This window comes from Microcaecilia unicolor, chromosome 7, assembly GCF_901765095.1.
Source record: "Microcaecilia unicolor chromosome 7, aMicUni1.1, whole genome shotgun sequence".
NCBI classification, from domain to species: domain Eukaryota; kingdom Metazoa; phylum Chordata; class Amphibia; order Gymnophiona; family Siphonopidae; genus Microcaecilia; species Microcaecilia unicolor.
The window spans coordinates 50,586,978-50,603,364 of NC_044037.1; the positions used below are offsets into that span (position 1 = coordinate 50,586,978).

The 16,387-nt window shown below is 49.5% G+C and overlaps 1 protein-coding gene across 4 annotated transcripts in view; it reads left to right on the forward strand.

Annotated features, from left to right (window-relative positions):
- LRCH2 (leucine rich repeats and calponin homology domain containing 2) overlaps positions 1–16,387 on the forward strand; it is a 263,804-nt gene that overhangs the window by 227,832 nt on the left and 19,585 nt on the right. For all 4 annotated transcript variants that reach the window (XM_030209796.1, XM_030209797.1, XM_030209798.1 and 1 more), the window contains one exon: positions 11,610–11,722. In XM_030209796.1, the coding sequence (XP_030065656.1) occupies positions 11,610–11,722 (113 nt within the window). The remainder of the gene's footprint in view (positions 1–11,609; positions 11,723–16,387) is intronic.

Here is a 16,387-nt window from a genome sequence, read left to right on the forward strand (position 1 = left end):
AATATCAAGTCGTGTTCCCTGTGTCTCGGTCTCCGGAAACGGACTCAAGTTGCGAGGCAAGTTCTGCGGGACCGTCTTTTTGGAACTTGCGCCGGCCCCTCGACGTCGACCTCGACGGCATCGGTATCGACGCCCGGTCCTTCGGTACCGGTATCGATGCCCGAGACATCGGCACCGATGGCATCGACCCCAGGAGAACAGGTCCCGTCGGCCCGCCGGTCCGCCGGCGAGGGTGGAGGTGAGCGGCTGCATGGGCAGTCGGCCCCGGTCACTCCCTCAGCCCGTGGTCCACGGGACCGAACCCTGTCTGACCCGGCTCCTCGAGACCGAGGGGGATCGTCCTCCTCCTCCTCCATACCTCCCGGCGCCGGTGACACGCTTCGAAAGAAGGACAAGAAGCGTCGTCACCGGTCGCCCTCGGTGCATCCGGACATCGGAGAGGAGGCGACGCCGAAGCGTCATCGCCGAGAGGAGAGGTCCCCGTCGGTTGTGGAGGTACCGACGCGTCAGGGTTCCGGCACCTCGGTGCCGTCTCCTGGCCCCCATCAGCTTCTGGCACCGACACCCCTACCGGCCCCACCGCCTTTCCCGGCAGCGGGCCTGGATGAGTGCCTCAGAGCCATCCTTCCGGGGATCCTGGAAGGGCTGATGCGCCAGGCTGTGCCGGCGCCGGGGGTGCTTGCGCCCTCGGCGCCGATGTCTGTGGTGCCGGCAAGCTCTAGCCCGGCGCCGGGGCCGTCGACACCGCCGCCGCTTGCGGCGCCGGTCTTGACCGCCACGCAGGTGGAGTCCCCGTCGATGGAGGGAGCTCCGTCCCCGCCGACGCGGGAGTCCACCGCTCGACGACACCGAGACCTCGGTGCCTCGACGTCGAGCCGGGCCCGGTTCAGGACTCAGCTACATGAGCTTATGTCCGATACCGAGGATGAGGCCTCGTGGGGGGAAGAGGAGGACCCTAGATATTTCTCCTCAGAGGAGTCTACGGGCCTTCCCTCGGACCCCACGCCTTCACCGGAGAGGAAGCTCTCACCTCCTGAGAGTCTCTCCTTTGCCTCCTTTGTGCGGGATATGTCTATTAGCATTCCCTTTCCCGTGGTCTCTGTGGAAGAGCCGAGGGCCGAGATGCTCGAGGTCCTCGACTATCCATCACCACCTAGAGAGTCCGCCACGGTGCCGCTGCACAATGTCCTCAAGGAGACACTGCTTCGGAACTGGGTGCGACCGTTAACTAACCCCACCATTCCCAAGAAAGCAGAGTCCCAGTACAGGATCCACTCTGACCCAGAGTTAATGCGGCCCCAACTGCCCCATGACTCGGCGGTCGTGGATTCTGCTCTCAAGAGGGCACGGAGTTCGAGGGATACCGCCTCGGCGCCCCCGGGGCGGGAGTCTCGCACTCTGGACTCGTTTGGGAGGAAGGCCTACCAATCCTCCATGCTCGTGACCCGCATCCAGTCATACCTGCTCTATATGAGCATCCACATGCGGACTAATGTGCAACAACTGGCGGACCTGGTCGATAAGCTCCCGCCGGAGCAGTCCAGGCCTTATCAGGAGGTGGTCAGGCAGCTGAAGGCGTGCAGAAAGTTCCTGTCCAGGGGTATCTATGACACCTGTGACGTGGCATCTCGTGCTGCGGCCCAAGGTATAGTGATGCGCAGGCTCTCATGGCTGCGTGCCTCTGACCTGGACAACCGCACCCAGCAGAGACTGGCCGACGTCCCTTGCCGGGGGGATAACATTTTTGGTGAGAAGGTCGAGCAGCTGGTGGACCAACTGCATCAGTGGGAAACCGCCCTCGACAAGCTCTCCCACCGGGCGCCTTCAGCATCCACCTCAGCAGGTGGACATTTTTCCCGGGCCCGGCAGGCTGCGCCCTATTCTTTTGCAAAGCGTAGGTACAACCAGCCGGCCCGAAGGCCTCGCCAGGCACAGGGACAGCCCCAGCGCGCTCGTTCTCGTCAACAGCGTGCGCCTAAGCAGCCCCCTGCGCCTCCACAGCAAAAGCCGGGGACGGGCTTTTGACTGGATCCTCGGGAACATAGCCGCCCTCAAAGTGTCCGTACCGGACGATCTGCCGGTCGGGGGGAGGTTAAGTTTTTTTCACCAAAGGTGGCCTCTCATAACCTCCGACCAGTGGGTTCTCCAAATAGTGCGGTGCGGATACGCCCTGAATTTGGCCTCCCTGCCTCCAAATTGTCCTCCGGGAGCTCAATCTTTCAGCTCCCATCACAAGCAGGTACTTGCAGAGGAACTCTCCGCCCTTCTCAGCGCCAATGCGGTCGAGCCCGTACCACCCGGGCAGGAAGGGCAGGGATTCTATTCCAGGTACTTCCTTGTGGAAAAGAAAACAGGGGGGATGCGTCCCATCCTAGACCTGAGAGGCCTGAACAAATTCCTGGTCAAAGAAAAGTTCAGGATGCTTTCCTTGGGCACCCTTCTGCCAATGATTCAGAAAAACGACTGGCTATGTTCCTTGGATTTAAAGGACGCATATACTCACATACCGATACTGCCAGCTCACAGACAGTATCTCAGATTCCGCCTGGGCGCACGGCACTTTCAGTATTGTGTGCTGCCCTTTGGGCTCGCCTCTGCTCCACGAGTGTTTACCAAGTGCTTCGTGGTGGTAGCGGCCTACCTACGCAAGCTGGGAGTGCACGTGTTCCCATATCTCAACGATTGGCTGGTCAAGAACACCTCGGAGGCGGGAGCCCTCCGGTCTATGCAGTGCACTACTCGACTTCTGGAGCTGCTGGGGTTTGTGATAAATTACCCAAAGTCCCATCTCCAGCCAACACAGTCTCTGGAATTCATAGGAGCTCTGCTGAATGCCCAGACGGCTCAGGCCTACCTTCCCGAAGCGAGGGCCACCAATCTCCTGGCCCTGGCTTCGCAGACCAGAGCGTCTCAGCAGGTCACAGCTCGGCAGATGTTGAGACTTCTGGGTCATATGGCCTCCACAGTTCATGTGACTCCCATGGCTCGTCTTCACATGAGATCTGCTCAATGGACCCTAGCTTCCCAGTGGTTTCAAGCCACCGGGGATCTAGAAGATGTCATCCGCCTCTCCACCAGTTGCCGCACTTCACTGCTCTGGTGGACCATCCGGACCAATTTGACCCTGGGACGTCCATTCCAAATTCCGCAGCCCACGAAAGTGCTGACGACGGATGCATCTCGCCTGGGGTGGGGAGCTCATGTCGATGGGCTTCACACCCAGGGTCTGTGGTCCCTCCAGGAAAAGGATCTGCAGATCAACCTCCTGGAGCTCCGAGCGATCTGGAACGCACTGAAGGCTTTCAGAGATCGGCTGTCCTACCAAATTATCCAAATTCGGACAGACAATCAGGTTGCAATGTATTACGTCAACAAGCAGGGGGGCACCGGATCTCGCCCCCTGTTTAAGGAAGCCGTCGGGATGTGGCGTTGGGCGTGCCGGTTCGGCATGCTCCTCCAAGCCACGTACCTGGAAGGCGTAAACAACAGTCTGGCCGACAGACTGAGCAGAGTCATGCAACCGCACGAGTGGTCGCTCCATTCCAGAGTGGTACGCAAGATCTTCCGAGAGTGGGGCACCCCCTCGGTGGATCTTTTCGCCTCTCAGACCAACCACAAGCTGCCTCTGTTCTGTTCCAGACTTCAGACACACGGCAGGCTAGCGTCAGATGCCTTTCTCCTTCATTGGGGGACCGGCCTCCTGTATGCTTATCCTCCCATACCTTTGGTGGGGAAGACCTTACTGAAGCTCAAGCAAGACCGCGGCACCATGATTCTGATAGCGCCCTTTTGGCCCCGTCAGATCTGGTTCCCTCTTCTTCTGGAGTTGTCCTCAGAAGAACCGTGGAGATTGGAGTGTTTTCCGACTCTCATTTCGCAGAACGACGGAGCGTTGCTGCACCCCAACCTTCAATCCCTGGCTCTCACGGCCTGGATGTTGAGGGCGTAGACTTCGCTGCGTTGGGTCTGTCTGAGGGTGTCTCCCGGGTCTTGCTTGCCTCTAGGAAGGATTCCACTAAAAAGAGTTACTTTTTCAAGTGGAGGAGGTTTGTCGTTTGGTGTGAGAGCAAGGCCCTAGAACCTCGTTCTTGCCCTGCACAGAACCTGCTTGAATACCTTCTGCACTTATCAGAGTCTGGCCTCAAGACCAACTCAGTAAGGAATCACCTTAGTGCGATTAGTGCTTACCATTATCATGTGGAAGGTAAAGCCATCTCTGGAGAGCCTTTAGTCGTTCGATTCATGAGAGGCTTGCTTTTGTCAAAGCCCCCTATCAAGCCTCCTACAGTGTCATGGGATCTCAACGTCGTCCTCACCCAGCTGATGAAACCTCCTTTTGAGCCACTGAATTCCTGCCATCTGAAGTACTTGACCTGGAAGGTCATTTTCTTGGTGGCAGTTACTTCAGCTCGTAGGGTCAGTGAGCTTCAAGCCCTGGTAGCTCATGCTCCGTATACCAAATTTCATCACAACAGAGTAGTGCTCCGCACCCACCCAAAGTTCCTGCCGAAGGTGGTGTCGGAGTTCCATCTTAACCAGTCAATTGTCTTGCCAACATTCTTCCCCAGGCCGCATACCCGCCCTGCTGAACGTCAGTTGCACACATTGGACTGCAAGAGAGCATTGGCCTTCTACTTGGAGCGGACACAGCCCCACAGACAGTCCGCCCAATTGTTTGTTTCTTTCGACCCTAACAGGCTAGGGGTCGCTGTCGGGAAACGCACCATCTCCAATTGGCTAGCAGATTGCATTTCCTTCACTTACGCCCAGGCTGGGCTGGCTCTTGAGGGTCATGTCACGGCTCATAGTGTCAGAGCCATGGCAGCGTCAGTGGCCCACTTGAAGTCAGCCACTATTGAAGAGATTTGCAAGGCTGCGACGTGGTCATCTGTCCACACATTCACATCACATTACTGCCTCCAGCAGGATACCCGACGCGACAGTCGGTTCGGGCAGTCGGTGCTGCAGAATCTGTTTGGGGTGTAAATCCAACTCCACCCTCCAGGACCCGAATTTATTCTGGTCAGGCTGCACTCTCAGTTAGTTGTTCTTCGTAGGTCAATTTCTGTTGTACCCTCGCCGTTGCGAGGTTCAATTGACCTGGGTTCTTGTTTTGAGTGAGCCTGAAAGCTAGGGATACCCCAGTCGTGAGAACAAGCAGCCTGCTTGTCCTCGGAGAAAGTGAATGATACATACCTGTAGCAGGTGTTCTCCGAGGACAGCAGGCTGATTGTTCTCACCTACCCTTCCTCCTCCCCTTTGGAGTTGTGTTTCATATTTTATTGCTTGTCATTCAACTGGCGGGAGCGGTCGCGCACGGGCGGGAAGACGGCCGCGCATGCGCGGTGGGCGTGCCCTGCGTGCCGACCGTCCCGCGAAGCCTTTTCCGGTTGGTGGGGGCTGCCGCGGACGTCACCCAGTCGTGAGAACAATCAGCCTGCTGTCCTCGGAGAACACCTGCTACAGGTATGTATCATTCACTATATAACATCTCTTCTCAATGAGTGTTACTGAATTACTCCCAGCTCCTTTCCTGCATGCAGAGAGAGCTGGTTGAAAACAGACTCCCAGTTGCAAGGCAAAAGTCTTGTCTATCACATCTGAACTGTAAGTCATTTTGTTCTTATTTGATTACTGCATTAAAGAAGATTGTGGTTTGAGATTTGAGTCTCTTCATGGTGATGTTCTATACTCTGGTTTAAGCTCCAGCTCCAGCCTATCAGCCAGTGAGAGGGCTGTACACTGATACTTTTCAATTTATTTCTACATTAATTAGGATCCTTACTGGAAGATCAAGGTTTTCTTTCATATAGCCACGCAGATGACATTATTCTTCTTGTCTTGTCCCGTTGGGTTCTGTTTTACAAGACAAAAAACCTAGAATTCATAGCTGTATTCAACTGATAGAATCTTGAATGGCAGAATATAAATTAAAACTTAAATACTGATAAGACAATTTTTAAAATTATTGATACATTACAAAAATAGATTCTATTCCAGATTCTATCAATATTAATACAGTGAATTATAAATTATCTCCAGTAATTAAATTTTGGGTGTTCTAATAGTTTGTACCCTTTCTCTTGATCCACAAATAAATCACCTTATTTCTAAGACTTTTTTGATTATGTGAAAACTTTGCCAAATTCGTAAATATTGTTCAGCTAAACAATTTAAACTTCTGGTCCAGGCTGTGATCTTGTCTCAAATGGATTACTGTAATCATCATTTGGGTGTTCTTGTCAATTCAACACAGCGGTTCACCTCATCTTCTCCTTGAAAAAGTTAGACTGAATCTCAGTTTATTGTAACCATCTTCAATGACTTCTAATAGAAGCCAGGGTCAGTTCAGACTGCCTTGTTTTATTTTTAAGCTGTTACAAGGTTTAATACCTGTGTGTTTCCATGATCGTATATACTTTTCTATTCAAGTAGGAAACTGTAGGTCCAATAATCCTAGTTTTTCATTTTCCTTCTGTAAGGAGTAGAAAACATTTAAAACAGGTTGAGCTCTCTTTAGGTTTCCAAGTAGCTAGATTTTGGAAAGATCTGTCTTCTAACTATCAGATCTCATGTTCATATTTTGATTTTAGGAAAAATCTTTAAACTTTTTCAATTCAAAAATTTGTATTATGAAGTATTTCATCATCTTTGAATGACTTTGTATAATTTCAAATCCTGATACAGGTTAGGTATTATTCATTGTTTTGAATTTAACTGATTTTTCAAGGAATGTTTGCTCCTGTTCTTGTTCTGTTAACTACTTAGAACTACAAAGTATTAGCATTCTATAAGACTTTTTGTTATGTTCTGTTATGGATAAAGATAACATAGCGTTGCCTCCTATCCCATGGGTTTTTATTTTTCTCAGAAGTGTCATGAGAGACTTTGTCAAATGGTTTCTGAAAATCTAGATACACCTCATCAACCAGCTCACCTTTATCTATATGTTTATTCACACATTGGTGAGGCAAGACTTCCCTTAGATGAATCCATGTTGACTCTGTCCCATTAAACCATGTTTGTCTATATATTCAGTGATTTTTTTTTCTTTATAATAGATTCCACCATTTTTCCCAGCACATAAGTCAGGCTTACTGCTCTGTAATTTCCCAGATCACCCCTGGATCTCTTTTTAAAAATAGGCATTACATTGACCACCCTGCAGTCTTCAGGTACTACAGACAATTTTAATGACTGGTTATATATCACTATCATCAGATCTGCAATATCATATTTTGAGTTCTTTCAGTACCTTAGGGTATATACCATCTGGTCTATTTGATTAACTACGCTTTAATTTGTCAGTTTGGCTCAGTACATCTTCCCGGTTCACCAAGATTTTTCAGTTTCTCTGCATCATCACCCTTCAAAACCACATCTGGTACAGGTAGATCTCTTATCATCTTTATTAAAGACTGAGGCAAAGAATTCTTCAGCCTCTCTGCTATGGCCCTGACCTCCCTGAGTGCCTCTTTTACTCCTTGATGTTCTAACAGTCCCATGGATCTTTTTTTCCATATTCAGAAAGGTGTTTTTGACTCTAATAGCCTGTTTCACTGCTCTCTTTTTTTTTTTATTTTTTATTTTTTATTTATTTATAAATTTTACAATTACATACCAAAGCAGAACTTTGTCAAGAAACAATAAGCAATTTAACTTAATAAGGAAACATAATTTGAGAATATTCTCATCAAATAAGTGTCATTATTATAGTCCTCAACTGGAGGGGAGACTTAAATAAATCTTACAAGAGGATAAGAATATGCAACAGGTAATATGTATGCTAAAGTCAAGAAAGGCGTTGGAGTTGTCACTACTCATAATTAAAGTCCTTCCATTGGGTCCTATGGTGGTTTAGGTAACCTTGCATTTAAGAAAGATCGCAATTGCAAAACATCAAAGAAATGATATGTCTTGTTTTCATAATGCACTACGCATTTACAGGGAAATCGAAGCTGAAACTTAGCTCCCAGTTGTATAGTCTCTTGCCTCATCATCAAAAACTTTTTTCGACGCTCTTGTGTAGTCCTTGACACATCTGGAAAGATTTGAATTCTTTCTCCCAAAAAAACAACAGAAGAAATTTGTCTTAAATATTGCCTCAAGATCGCTTCTTTGTCTGTGAGAAAGACAAAGGATACTAATAAGGTAGATCTAAATTCTACCTCTTCTTGTGACTGCTCTAACAGAGCCGACACATCCAAGTTTTCCACAGTAGTATTCTCCACAGTTTTATCTTTTTCTTTAATATCTCGAACAGGCAATAAGTAAAGTTTTTGTATGGGAGGAAAATTTGTCTCAGAATATTTAAAGACATCTTTCAAGAACTTATGGAACAAATCTCTCAATGGGGTAAATTTAACAAAGGGAAAGTTCAAAAACCTCAAATTTAAATTTCTAGATCCATTCTCTAAGTTCTCAATCTTCCTGTGCATCAGGTCTGCATTTTGAAGCAATTTACATTCTTGTTCTTTCAGTTGTGAAATAGAAAGTTCACATTGTTTCAAATTATTTGCTTGAGATACTAATTCAGACTGAAGAGTCTCTGTCTTTAAAGTATTAGTTTGCAAACTAGAAACAAAGGAAAAACATATTTTGTGCAAGGATTCCATCGCCCCCCACAAAGATTCCAACGTCACCTTTGTTGGTTTCTCCAGAGGCTGTAGTTGCAACACAGGCTCCAACCGTTGGTCCGCCATTTCCTGAACGGGCCGGGTTTCTTCCTGGATGTTAACCGGGCTACTACTGCTTCTGGGAGTGAATGTTTGACTCGGTTCTTGGCGGGGAGTTCCCGACTGTAGCAGCGCCGAGGGAGTGCTCCTTCCCCGAATCCACAGCTTCCAGCTGTAGGGCGGGACTTCCCTCCGCGTCGTTACCTACTACTCGAGGCAAACGAGGACTCCTTGGGCTGAGTGATAATTCACTCCCCTGATCGAGGCTCCTCTCCGCCTCAGTCTGCAGGACGCCCGATGTAGTAACAGCGACCGTGTAGTTCCGTGATCGGAGGTTGCCGTCTAGAAGGGTCCATAGAGGGTAAGGAGCTACCACCCCTCGTTTTCCCCTTTCTTTTAGGCATAACAGTAAGAAATAAAATGTACAAAGTTGAAAAAATCCTCCGAGGTAAGACCGCACGTCTTACCCCGACGCCATCTTGAATACGTCTCCCCCCCTCACTGCTCTCTTTAACCATGCTGGCTATCATTTGCTCTTTTTTTCCTACCTTTATTAATACATGGAATTCATCTGGCCTGGGCTTCCAAAATGGTATTTTTAAACAACTTCCATGCCTGATTTAAAGTCCTAACCTTTGCAGCAGAGCCTTTTAGCTTTTTTATCCATTTTCCTGATTTTATTATAGTTACCCTTTTGAAATTCCAGAAGTCTCACCTAAATTTATGGTGTAAGTCCTTCCTCTGGAGGGTCTGTATCCACTTCATCATCTCCATTCTAGACTTCCAGTCCTCCAAAGCCAACACTCTCCTCTCCAAGTGCTCAACTTCTGTGCCTAACCTGTCCTACATGTCACAAATCTCTCTGATTGCAGACTTTTAATTATTGTAAGTCATTTACAAAATCTGTATGCATACCCTGCCAATTACTCAATACATTCTCACTTCAATGTGTTCACCAGGAGGTCAGGCCTTTTCAGGAGCCATTGCTACATGACTCAGCCTGCTCACCATGCTTCACAGCTGCTTTGTTAATCAGTGATCTGTGCAGACTTTCCACTCATGTTCCATGTGCTTCTGGTGGACATTATTGGCATAGGTGCTGTCATAAAATACCTTGCCACCTGCCTGGGGTTATCCTGCGGACTCTTAGCACAGCTCAGATTCACCTGCACCCGCCGCTCATGCTTTATACTAACACCCTCCTCCTACCGACTGGGTCACAACCGCCTCTGGATGAGTCTCCTACTCTCTAATTATCCCCAGTGATTTCTGTGTTACTGGAGCCACATTCCCAGTGTTCCCACAGTTCACAGAAAGCACTCACAGACCCAACACACAAACCACCAAGATTCTTTTATCAGTCCAGACAAACAAGGCGCACAAACAATTATGTTTATTCTCTTTAAAAATATTTAACAGTGAAACAAAACAGTGCAATTGGCAAATGATAACAGGTAACTGAAATATGGATCAATTATAATGCTAACTAAACACTTGCATACTTCTTAGAAAGTACCTGAGGAAATCAGGACGTATCTGTTCATAGAGCTTCAGCAAAAGAGATCTCTCTCTCCTTCTCCCGGGCTGAAACTGAAGCAACAGCCAGCATCTGCTGTGTAATTTCAAAACCAGGCCAATCAGAGCCCAGAACAGTCAAGCTTCAAATAAAAATCAGTCTTTTGTAACAGCTTTAAGCATAAACATGCACCATCTGCTGGCCAAACGAAACATTACACTTCAGACATATTTAAGACAGGAAAAGACAGGAAAATATCCAATACATTTTACAGGCTTAAAACACACTGTTTCTTCACAGGTGCAATTTCCAAAAGGAAATTGAGGACCCCCAGATAGAGATGACCATGGATTTTGTCAAGGCCACACATGGAACTTCAGCAAGATGCATCTGCCACCATTTGAACTCTGTAGCACCCCTGGAAATATTTTAAAGCTTGTGGCTGATGTTAGCTGTCCTTGATATTTGTTTAATGTTACTGTATTTTCTGAATTGCAATGTATGTTATGTAATCCACCTAGATGACTTAAGTCTGGATATGTGCAATGTAAATAAATATATATATATATAAAAAAAGAGTCCAATGACTTCATACAATTTTGGCATGCCTAAAGAAGTCTGTACTGGAGAAATCACTTCAAGGCAAAACAGTTACTGTCATGTAAGTAAAACTGTTACGGTTGCAACAGACAGACACAGGATTTCTGATCCTTGCACTCTTCCCAGGAATATTCTCATTGCCTTTCTTTGAACTTGAGCTCTGTTTGAATGGGTGCTGGACTCCCGAAGGACCCTTGTTTGTATCTGTCTCCCCAAATGCTTCAACCAGAGAAGCAGATTAGCAATGGTATCCTTACTGTTTTTTTCTTTTACCACCCAGCTGGGTGTAGATCCTTTGTTTACAGTCAAAGCTCAGACTCGGAGAGAAAGAGAGAGACAAAGGTCTGTCCACTCCACTGTTGGATCCCTCTGGAACAGCTGTTTACAGTGAAATGCCAGAAGTACCACCACAAGTGCTTTTCTCCGTGGCCCTCTACACCCATAGCAGCAACTCAGAGTCGAGGACGCAGGCTCCTTCCCTCTCTAGTTCTCTTCTCAGACTGAGTCTTTTCTCTTGCTTGGCAGCAAAAGCTCAAACCAGAATGTTTTCCAGTTTTTCTGAGTAGCATGCTGGATTTATACCATTGTGTCCCCTGCTATATAGGTAAAGAATCATGACAGGTTTTCTACACTGACAACTGCAATATGTCTCTAATGTGAGGAACAGGCCTTAGTAAACTGAGCATACAGTATTTATTTTATTACTCATGGGTAGCAGTGTTTTCGGATTCTACCATTTTACACATCTTAGGTTTTGTAAGAGAATACCCATACCCTGATTTGATAACTAACTTTATCTTCTTTTTTTTTTCTCCCAGCTTTCAGTCGTTCATCTCGTCAGGAATACGGCGTGGTAGACCCTGGATTTACAATGAGAAGAAAAATGGAACATTTAAGGGAAGAAAGAGAGCAAATAAAACAACTTCGTAATGTAAGTATTATAGCTAGCTACTGATGCTCATCGCATATATGTGTGATATTAGAAACAGAGAAAATTATAGGTAAATGAGGACTTAATGGCCTATCCAGTCTGCCCATCCATGCCATCGACTCTCCCTGTCAATCTCTTAGACATTCGCGAGGTAGACCAGATGATCCTTGTATGCAGTATTTATTGAAATACATCAAAAGACTTGACATGGCACCGTTTTCCGGCACTGGGACGCCTGCCTCAGGAGTCTAAGAAACATATTTGAATTATAGTTTGTTATAACATATAGAATAAATATGTGAAAGTAAATGAAAAATAAAAACAGCAATAAATTGAGCAATTTTAACATATTAAATAGTAAAACCCCAAATCATTTGCAAACAAACTATATGAAAGTCATTCAAATAGAAGCATAGAACGGAGAGAGTCAAAATACATAACACAGGCAATCCAAAGAACAAGCACAAAGGCTGTCAAAAAATGGCGCAAGTGTGCTTTATTAATGACTTGACATGGGCCATGTTTTGGTATAAAACAATGCCTGTCTCAGGGGTCAGTTCGACAGATTAGCATTAATCACATGAGCTGTTACTCAAAGAATAATGCTCAATATATTGACAATCCGCTCTGGGAACGAAGATTCACAGACAATGCAGTGCAAACCGCCATGGAAAAGCTTTTTACTGGTCAGAATGGGATACTCCATGTAATCATAATCTAATCTAAATATTATTTCTCCGAGGACAAGCAGGCTGCTTGTTCTCACTGATGGGTGACGTCCACGACAGCCCCTCCAATCGGAAACTTCACTAGCAAAGGCCTGTGCTAGTCCTCGCGCGCTCATGCGCACCGCGCATGCGCGGCCATCTTCCCGCCCGAACCGGCTCGTGTTCGTCAGTCTTCTTTTGTCCGCGCTCGGTACGGTCGTGTTTTCGCCGTGTCGTGCCCCGCAAAGTCGACCTCGCGCGTTCTCTTCGTGTTAAAAAAAAAAAAAAACATTCTGTGTGTGGAAAGGGACTCTTCGGTCTCTTTTCCCCCAATATTTCCAGCTTTTTCGCCCCGGTAAGTTTTCTTTCGTCGTCGGGGTAGGCCGCTTTTAGGCCTCGGGTCGAAGTTTTCTTCCCCTTGTTTTTGTGGTGCCTTTTCCGCCATTTCGACTTTTGATCTCGCCGGCGTGATTTTTCCGCCCATGACATCGAAGTCTCCCAGCGGCTTCAAGAAGTGCACCCAGTGCGTCCGGGTCATCTCGCTCACTGACAGGCACGCGTCGTGTCTTCAGTGCTTGGGGGCTGGGCACCGCCCGCAGGCCTGTAGTCTGTGTTCCCTTTTACAAAAGCGGACTCAGGTAGCGAGATTGGCCCAGTGGAACGATTTGTTCTCGGGCTCTTCGTCGACATCGGCACCGGGGGTATCGAGTGCATCGACGTCTTCAGCGTCCAGACCTTCATCCTCGGCCGCCAGTGCATCGAGTGCATCGAGGCATCGGCGCTGAGACATCGGACAGCTGCGTCGACGTCGGTGGTACCGGGACCTCGTCTGCTGATGTCGTCGGACGGTGGTGCTTCGTCTGGAGTGCAGGTGAGGGCTGTCCATTCCCCTGCTGGTGGCGGTGAGCCTTCGGGTGGGTCTCCCCCTACCCTGAGGGCTCCTGCGGTACAGCCCCCCCGAGACCGACCTCCTTCGGCCTCGGCCCCGAGGAAGCGACGGCTGGATTCTACGTCCTCCTCATCGGTGCCAGGAAGCTCTGGTGACATGCTTCGTTCCAAGAAGTCGAAGAAGCATCGTCATCGGTCTCCTTCCCGTGTCGGCACCGAGAGCTCTGGGTCACCGAGGGAGTCAGCACCCAGTAGGCATCGGCACCGAGAGGACCGCTCACCCTCTGTTCAGGAGGTGTCGATGCACTCCACTCTGGACAGCCCGGAACAGCCTCCACGCCCGGAACAGGTTCTGACGTCGACGCCTGCATCGACCTCCATGCCTTTCTCTGCAGCCGCTCTGAACGAGAGCCTCCGGGCCGTCCTCCCAGAGATTCTGGGAGAGCTGTTGCGCCCTACCCCTCCGGTACCGGCGGTGCTTGCGCCACCGGTACCGTCGAGCGTGGCGCCGCCTGGTCCATCGCCCGGGGTGAGGTCTCCGGCGTCGGTGCCGCGTGCGGTACCGGCTGCCGTCGCCTCCCAGGAGGGCTCCCCGACTACGTCGGCGGAGGGAGCTTCGCCGATGCGGGCGAGGGAGTCTACCTCTCGACGCCCCCATCGTGGACGTGGCTCCACAGAGTCGAGTCGGGCACGGTTGCAGACACAGGTCCGTGAACTTATGTCTGACACTGAGGGTGAGGCCTCGTGGGAAGAGGAAGAAGACACCAGATATTTCTCTGACGAGGAGTCTGAGGGTCTTCCTTCCGATCCCACTCCCTCTCCTGAGAGACAGCTTTCTCCCCCCGAGAGTCTGTCTTTCGCTTCCTTTGTCCGGGAGATGTCTACGGCCATCCCCTTCCCGGTGGTTGTGGAGGACGAGCCCAGGGCTGAAATGTTTGAGCTCCTGGACTATCCTTCTCCACCTAAGGAAGCGTCCACTGTACCCATGCACCATGTCCTAAAAAAGACATTGCTGGCGAACTGGACCAAGCCTCTAACTAATCCCCACATTCCCAAGAAGATCGAGTCCCAGTACCGGATCCATGGGGACCCAGAGCTGATGCGCACACAGTTGCCTCATGACTCTAGAGTTGTGGATTTGGCCCTAAAGAAGGCTAAGAGTTCTAGGGAGCAAGCTTCGGCGCCCCCGGGCAAGGACTCTAGAACCTTTAGACTCCTTTGGGAGGAAGGCCTACCATTCTTCTATGCTCGTGGCCAAAATTCAGTCCTACCAGCTCTACACGAGCACAAGCAGGTACTTGCAGAGGAACTCTCCGCCCTTCTCAGCGCCAATGCGGTCAAGCCCGTGCCATCCGGGCAAGAAGGGCTGGGATTCTATTCCAGGTACTTCCTTGTGGAAAAGAAAACAGGGGGGATGCGTCCCATCCTAGACCTAAGGGCCCTGAACAAATATCTGGTCAAAGAAAAGTTCAGGATGCTTTCCCTGGGCACCCTTCTACCCATGATTCAGCAAAACGATTGGCTATGCTCTCTGGACTTGAAGGACGCCTATACGCACATCCCGATACTGCCAGCTCACAGACAGTATCTGCGATTTCAGCTGGGCACACGGCACTTCCAGTACTGTGTGCTACCCTTTGGGCTCACCTCTGCGCCCAGGGTGTTCACAAAGTGCTTGGCTGTAGTAGCAGCGGCACTTCGCAGGCTGGGGGTGCACGTGTTCCCATATCTCGATGATTAGCTGGTGAAGAACACATCCGAGGCAGGAGCCCTGCAGTCCATGCAGATGACTTTTCGCCTCCTGGAGCTACTGGGGTTTGTGATAAATTATCCAAAGTCCCATCTTCTCCCAGTGCAGAAACTCGAATTCATAGGAGCTCTGCTGGATTCTCGGACGGCTCGCGCCTATCTCCCAGAGGCGAGGGCCAACAACTTGTTGTCCCTCGTCTCGCGGGTGCGAGCGTCACAGCAGATCACAGCTCGGCAGATGTTGAGATTGCTGGGCCACATGGCCTCCACAGTCCATGTGACTCCCATGGCCCGCCTTCACATGAGATCTGCCCAATGGACCCTAGCTTCCCAGTGGTTTCAGGCTGCTGGGGATCTAGAAGACGTGATCCACCTGTCCACGAGTTTTCTCAAATCCCTGTATTGGTGGACGATTTCGTCCAATTTGACTCTGGGACGTCCTTTCCAAATTCCTCAGCCACAAAAAGTGCTGACCACGGATGCGTCTCTCCTGGGGTGGGGAGCTCATGTCGAGGGGCTTCACACCCAGGGAAGCTGGTCCCTCCAGGAACGCGATCTGCAGATCACTCTTCTGGAGTTACGAGCGATCTGGAACGCTCTGAAGGCTTTCAGAGATCGGCTGTCCCACCAAATTATCCAAATTCAGACAGACAACCAGGTTGCCATGTATTACGTCAACAAGCAGGGGGGCACCGGATCTCGCCCCCTGTGTCAGGAAGCAGTCAACATGTGGCTCTGGGCTCGCCGTCACGGCATGGTGCTCCAAGCCACATACCTGGCAGGCGTAAACAACAGTCTGGCCGACAGGTTGAGCAGGATTATGCAACCTCACGAATGGTCGCTCAATTCCCGAGTGGTGCGCCAGATCTTCCAAGCGTGGGGCACCCCCTTGGTAGATCTCTTCGCATCTCGAGCCAACCACAAACTCCCTCAGTTCTGTTCCAGGCTTCAGGCCCACGACAGACTGGCATCGGATGCCTTCCTCCTGGACTGGGGGGAGGGTCTGCTGTATGCTTATCCTCCCATACCTCTGATGGGGAAGACTTTGTTGAAACTCAAGCAAGACCGAGGCACCATGATTCTGATTGCTCCTTTTTGGCCGCGTCAGATCTGGTTCCCTCTTCTTCTGGAGTTGTCCTCCGAAGAACCGTGGAGATTGGAGTGTTTTCCGACCCTCATCACGCAGGACGAAGGGGCGCTTCTGCATCCCACGGCCTGGATGTTGAGAGCGTAGACTTTGCCTCTTTGGGTCTGTCAGAGGGTGTCTCCCGTATCTTGCTTGCTTCCAGGAAAGATTCCACTAAGAGGAGTTACTTCTTTC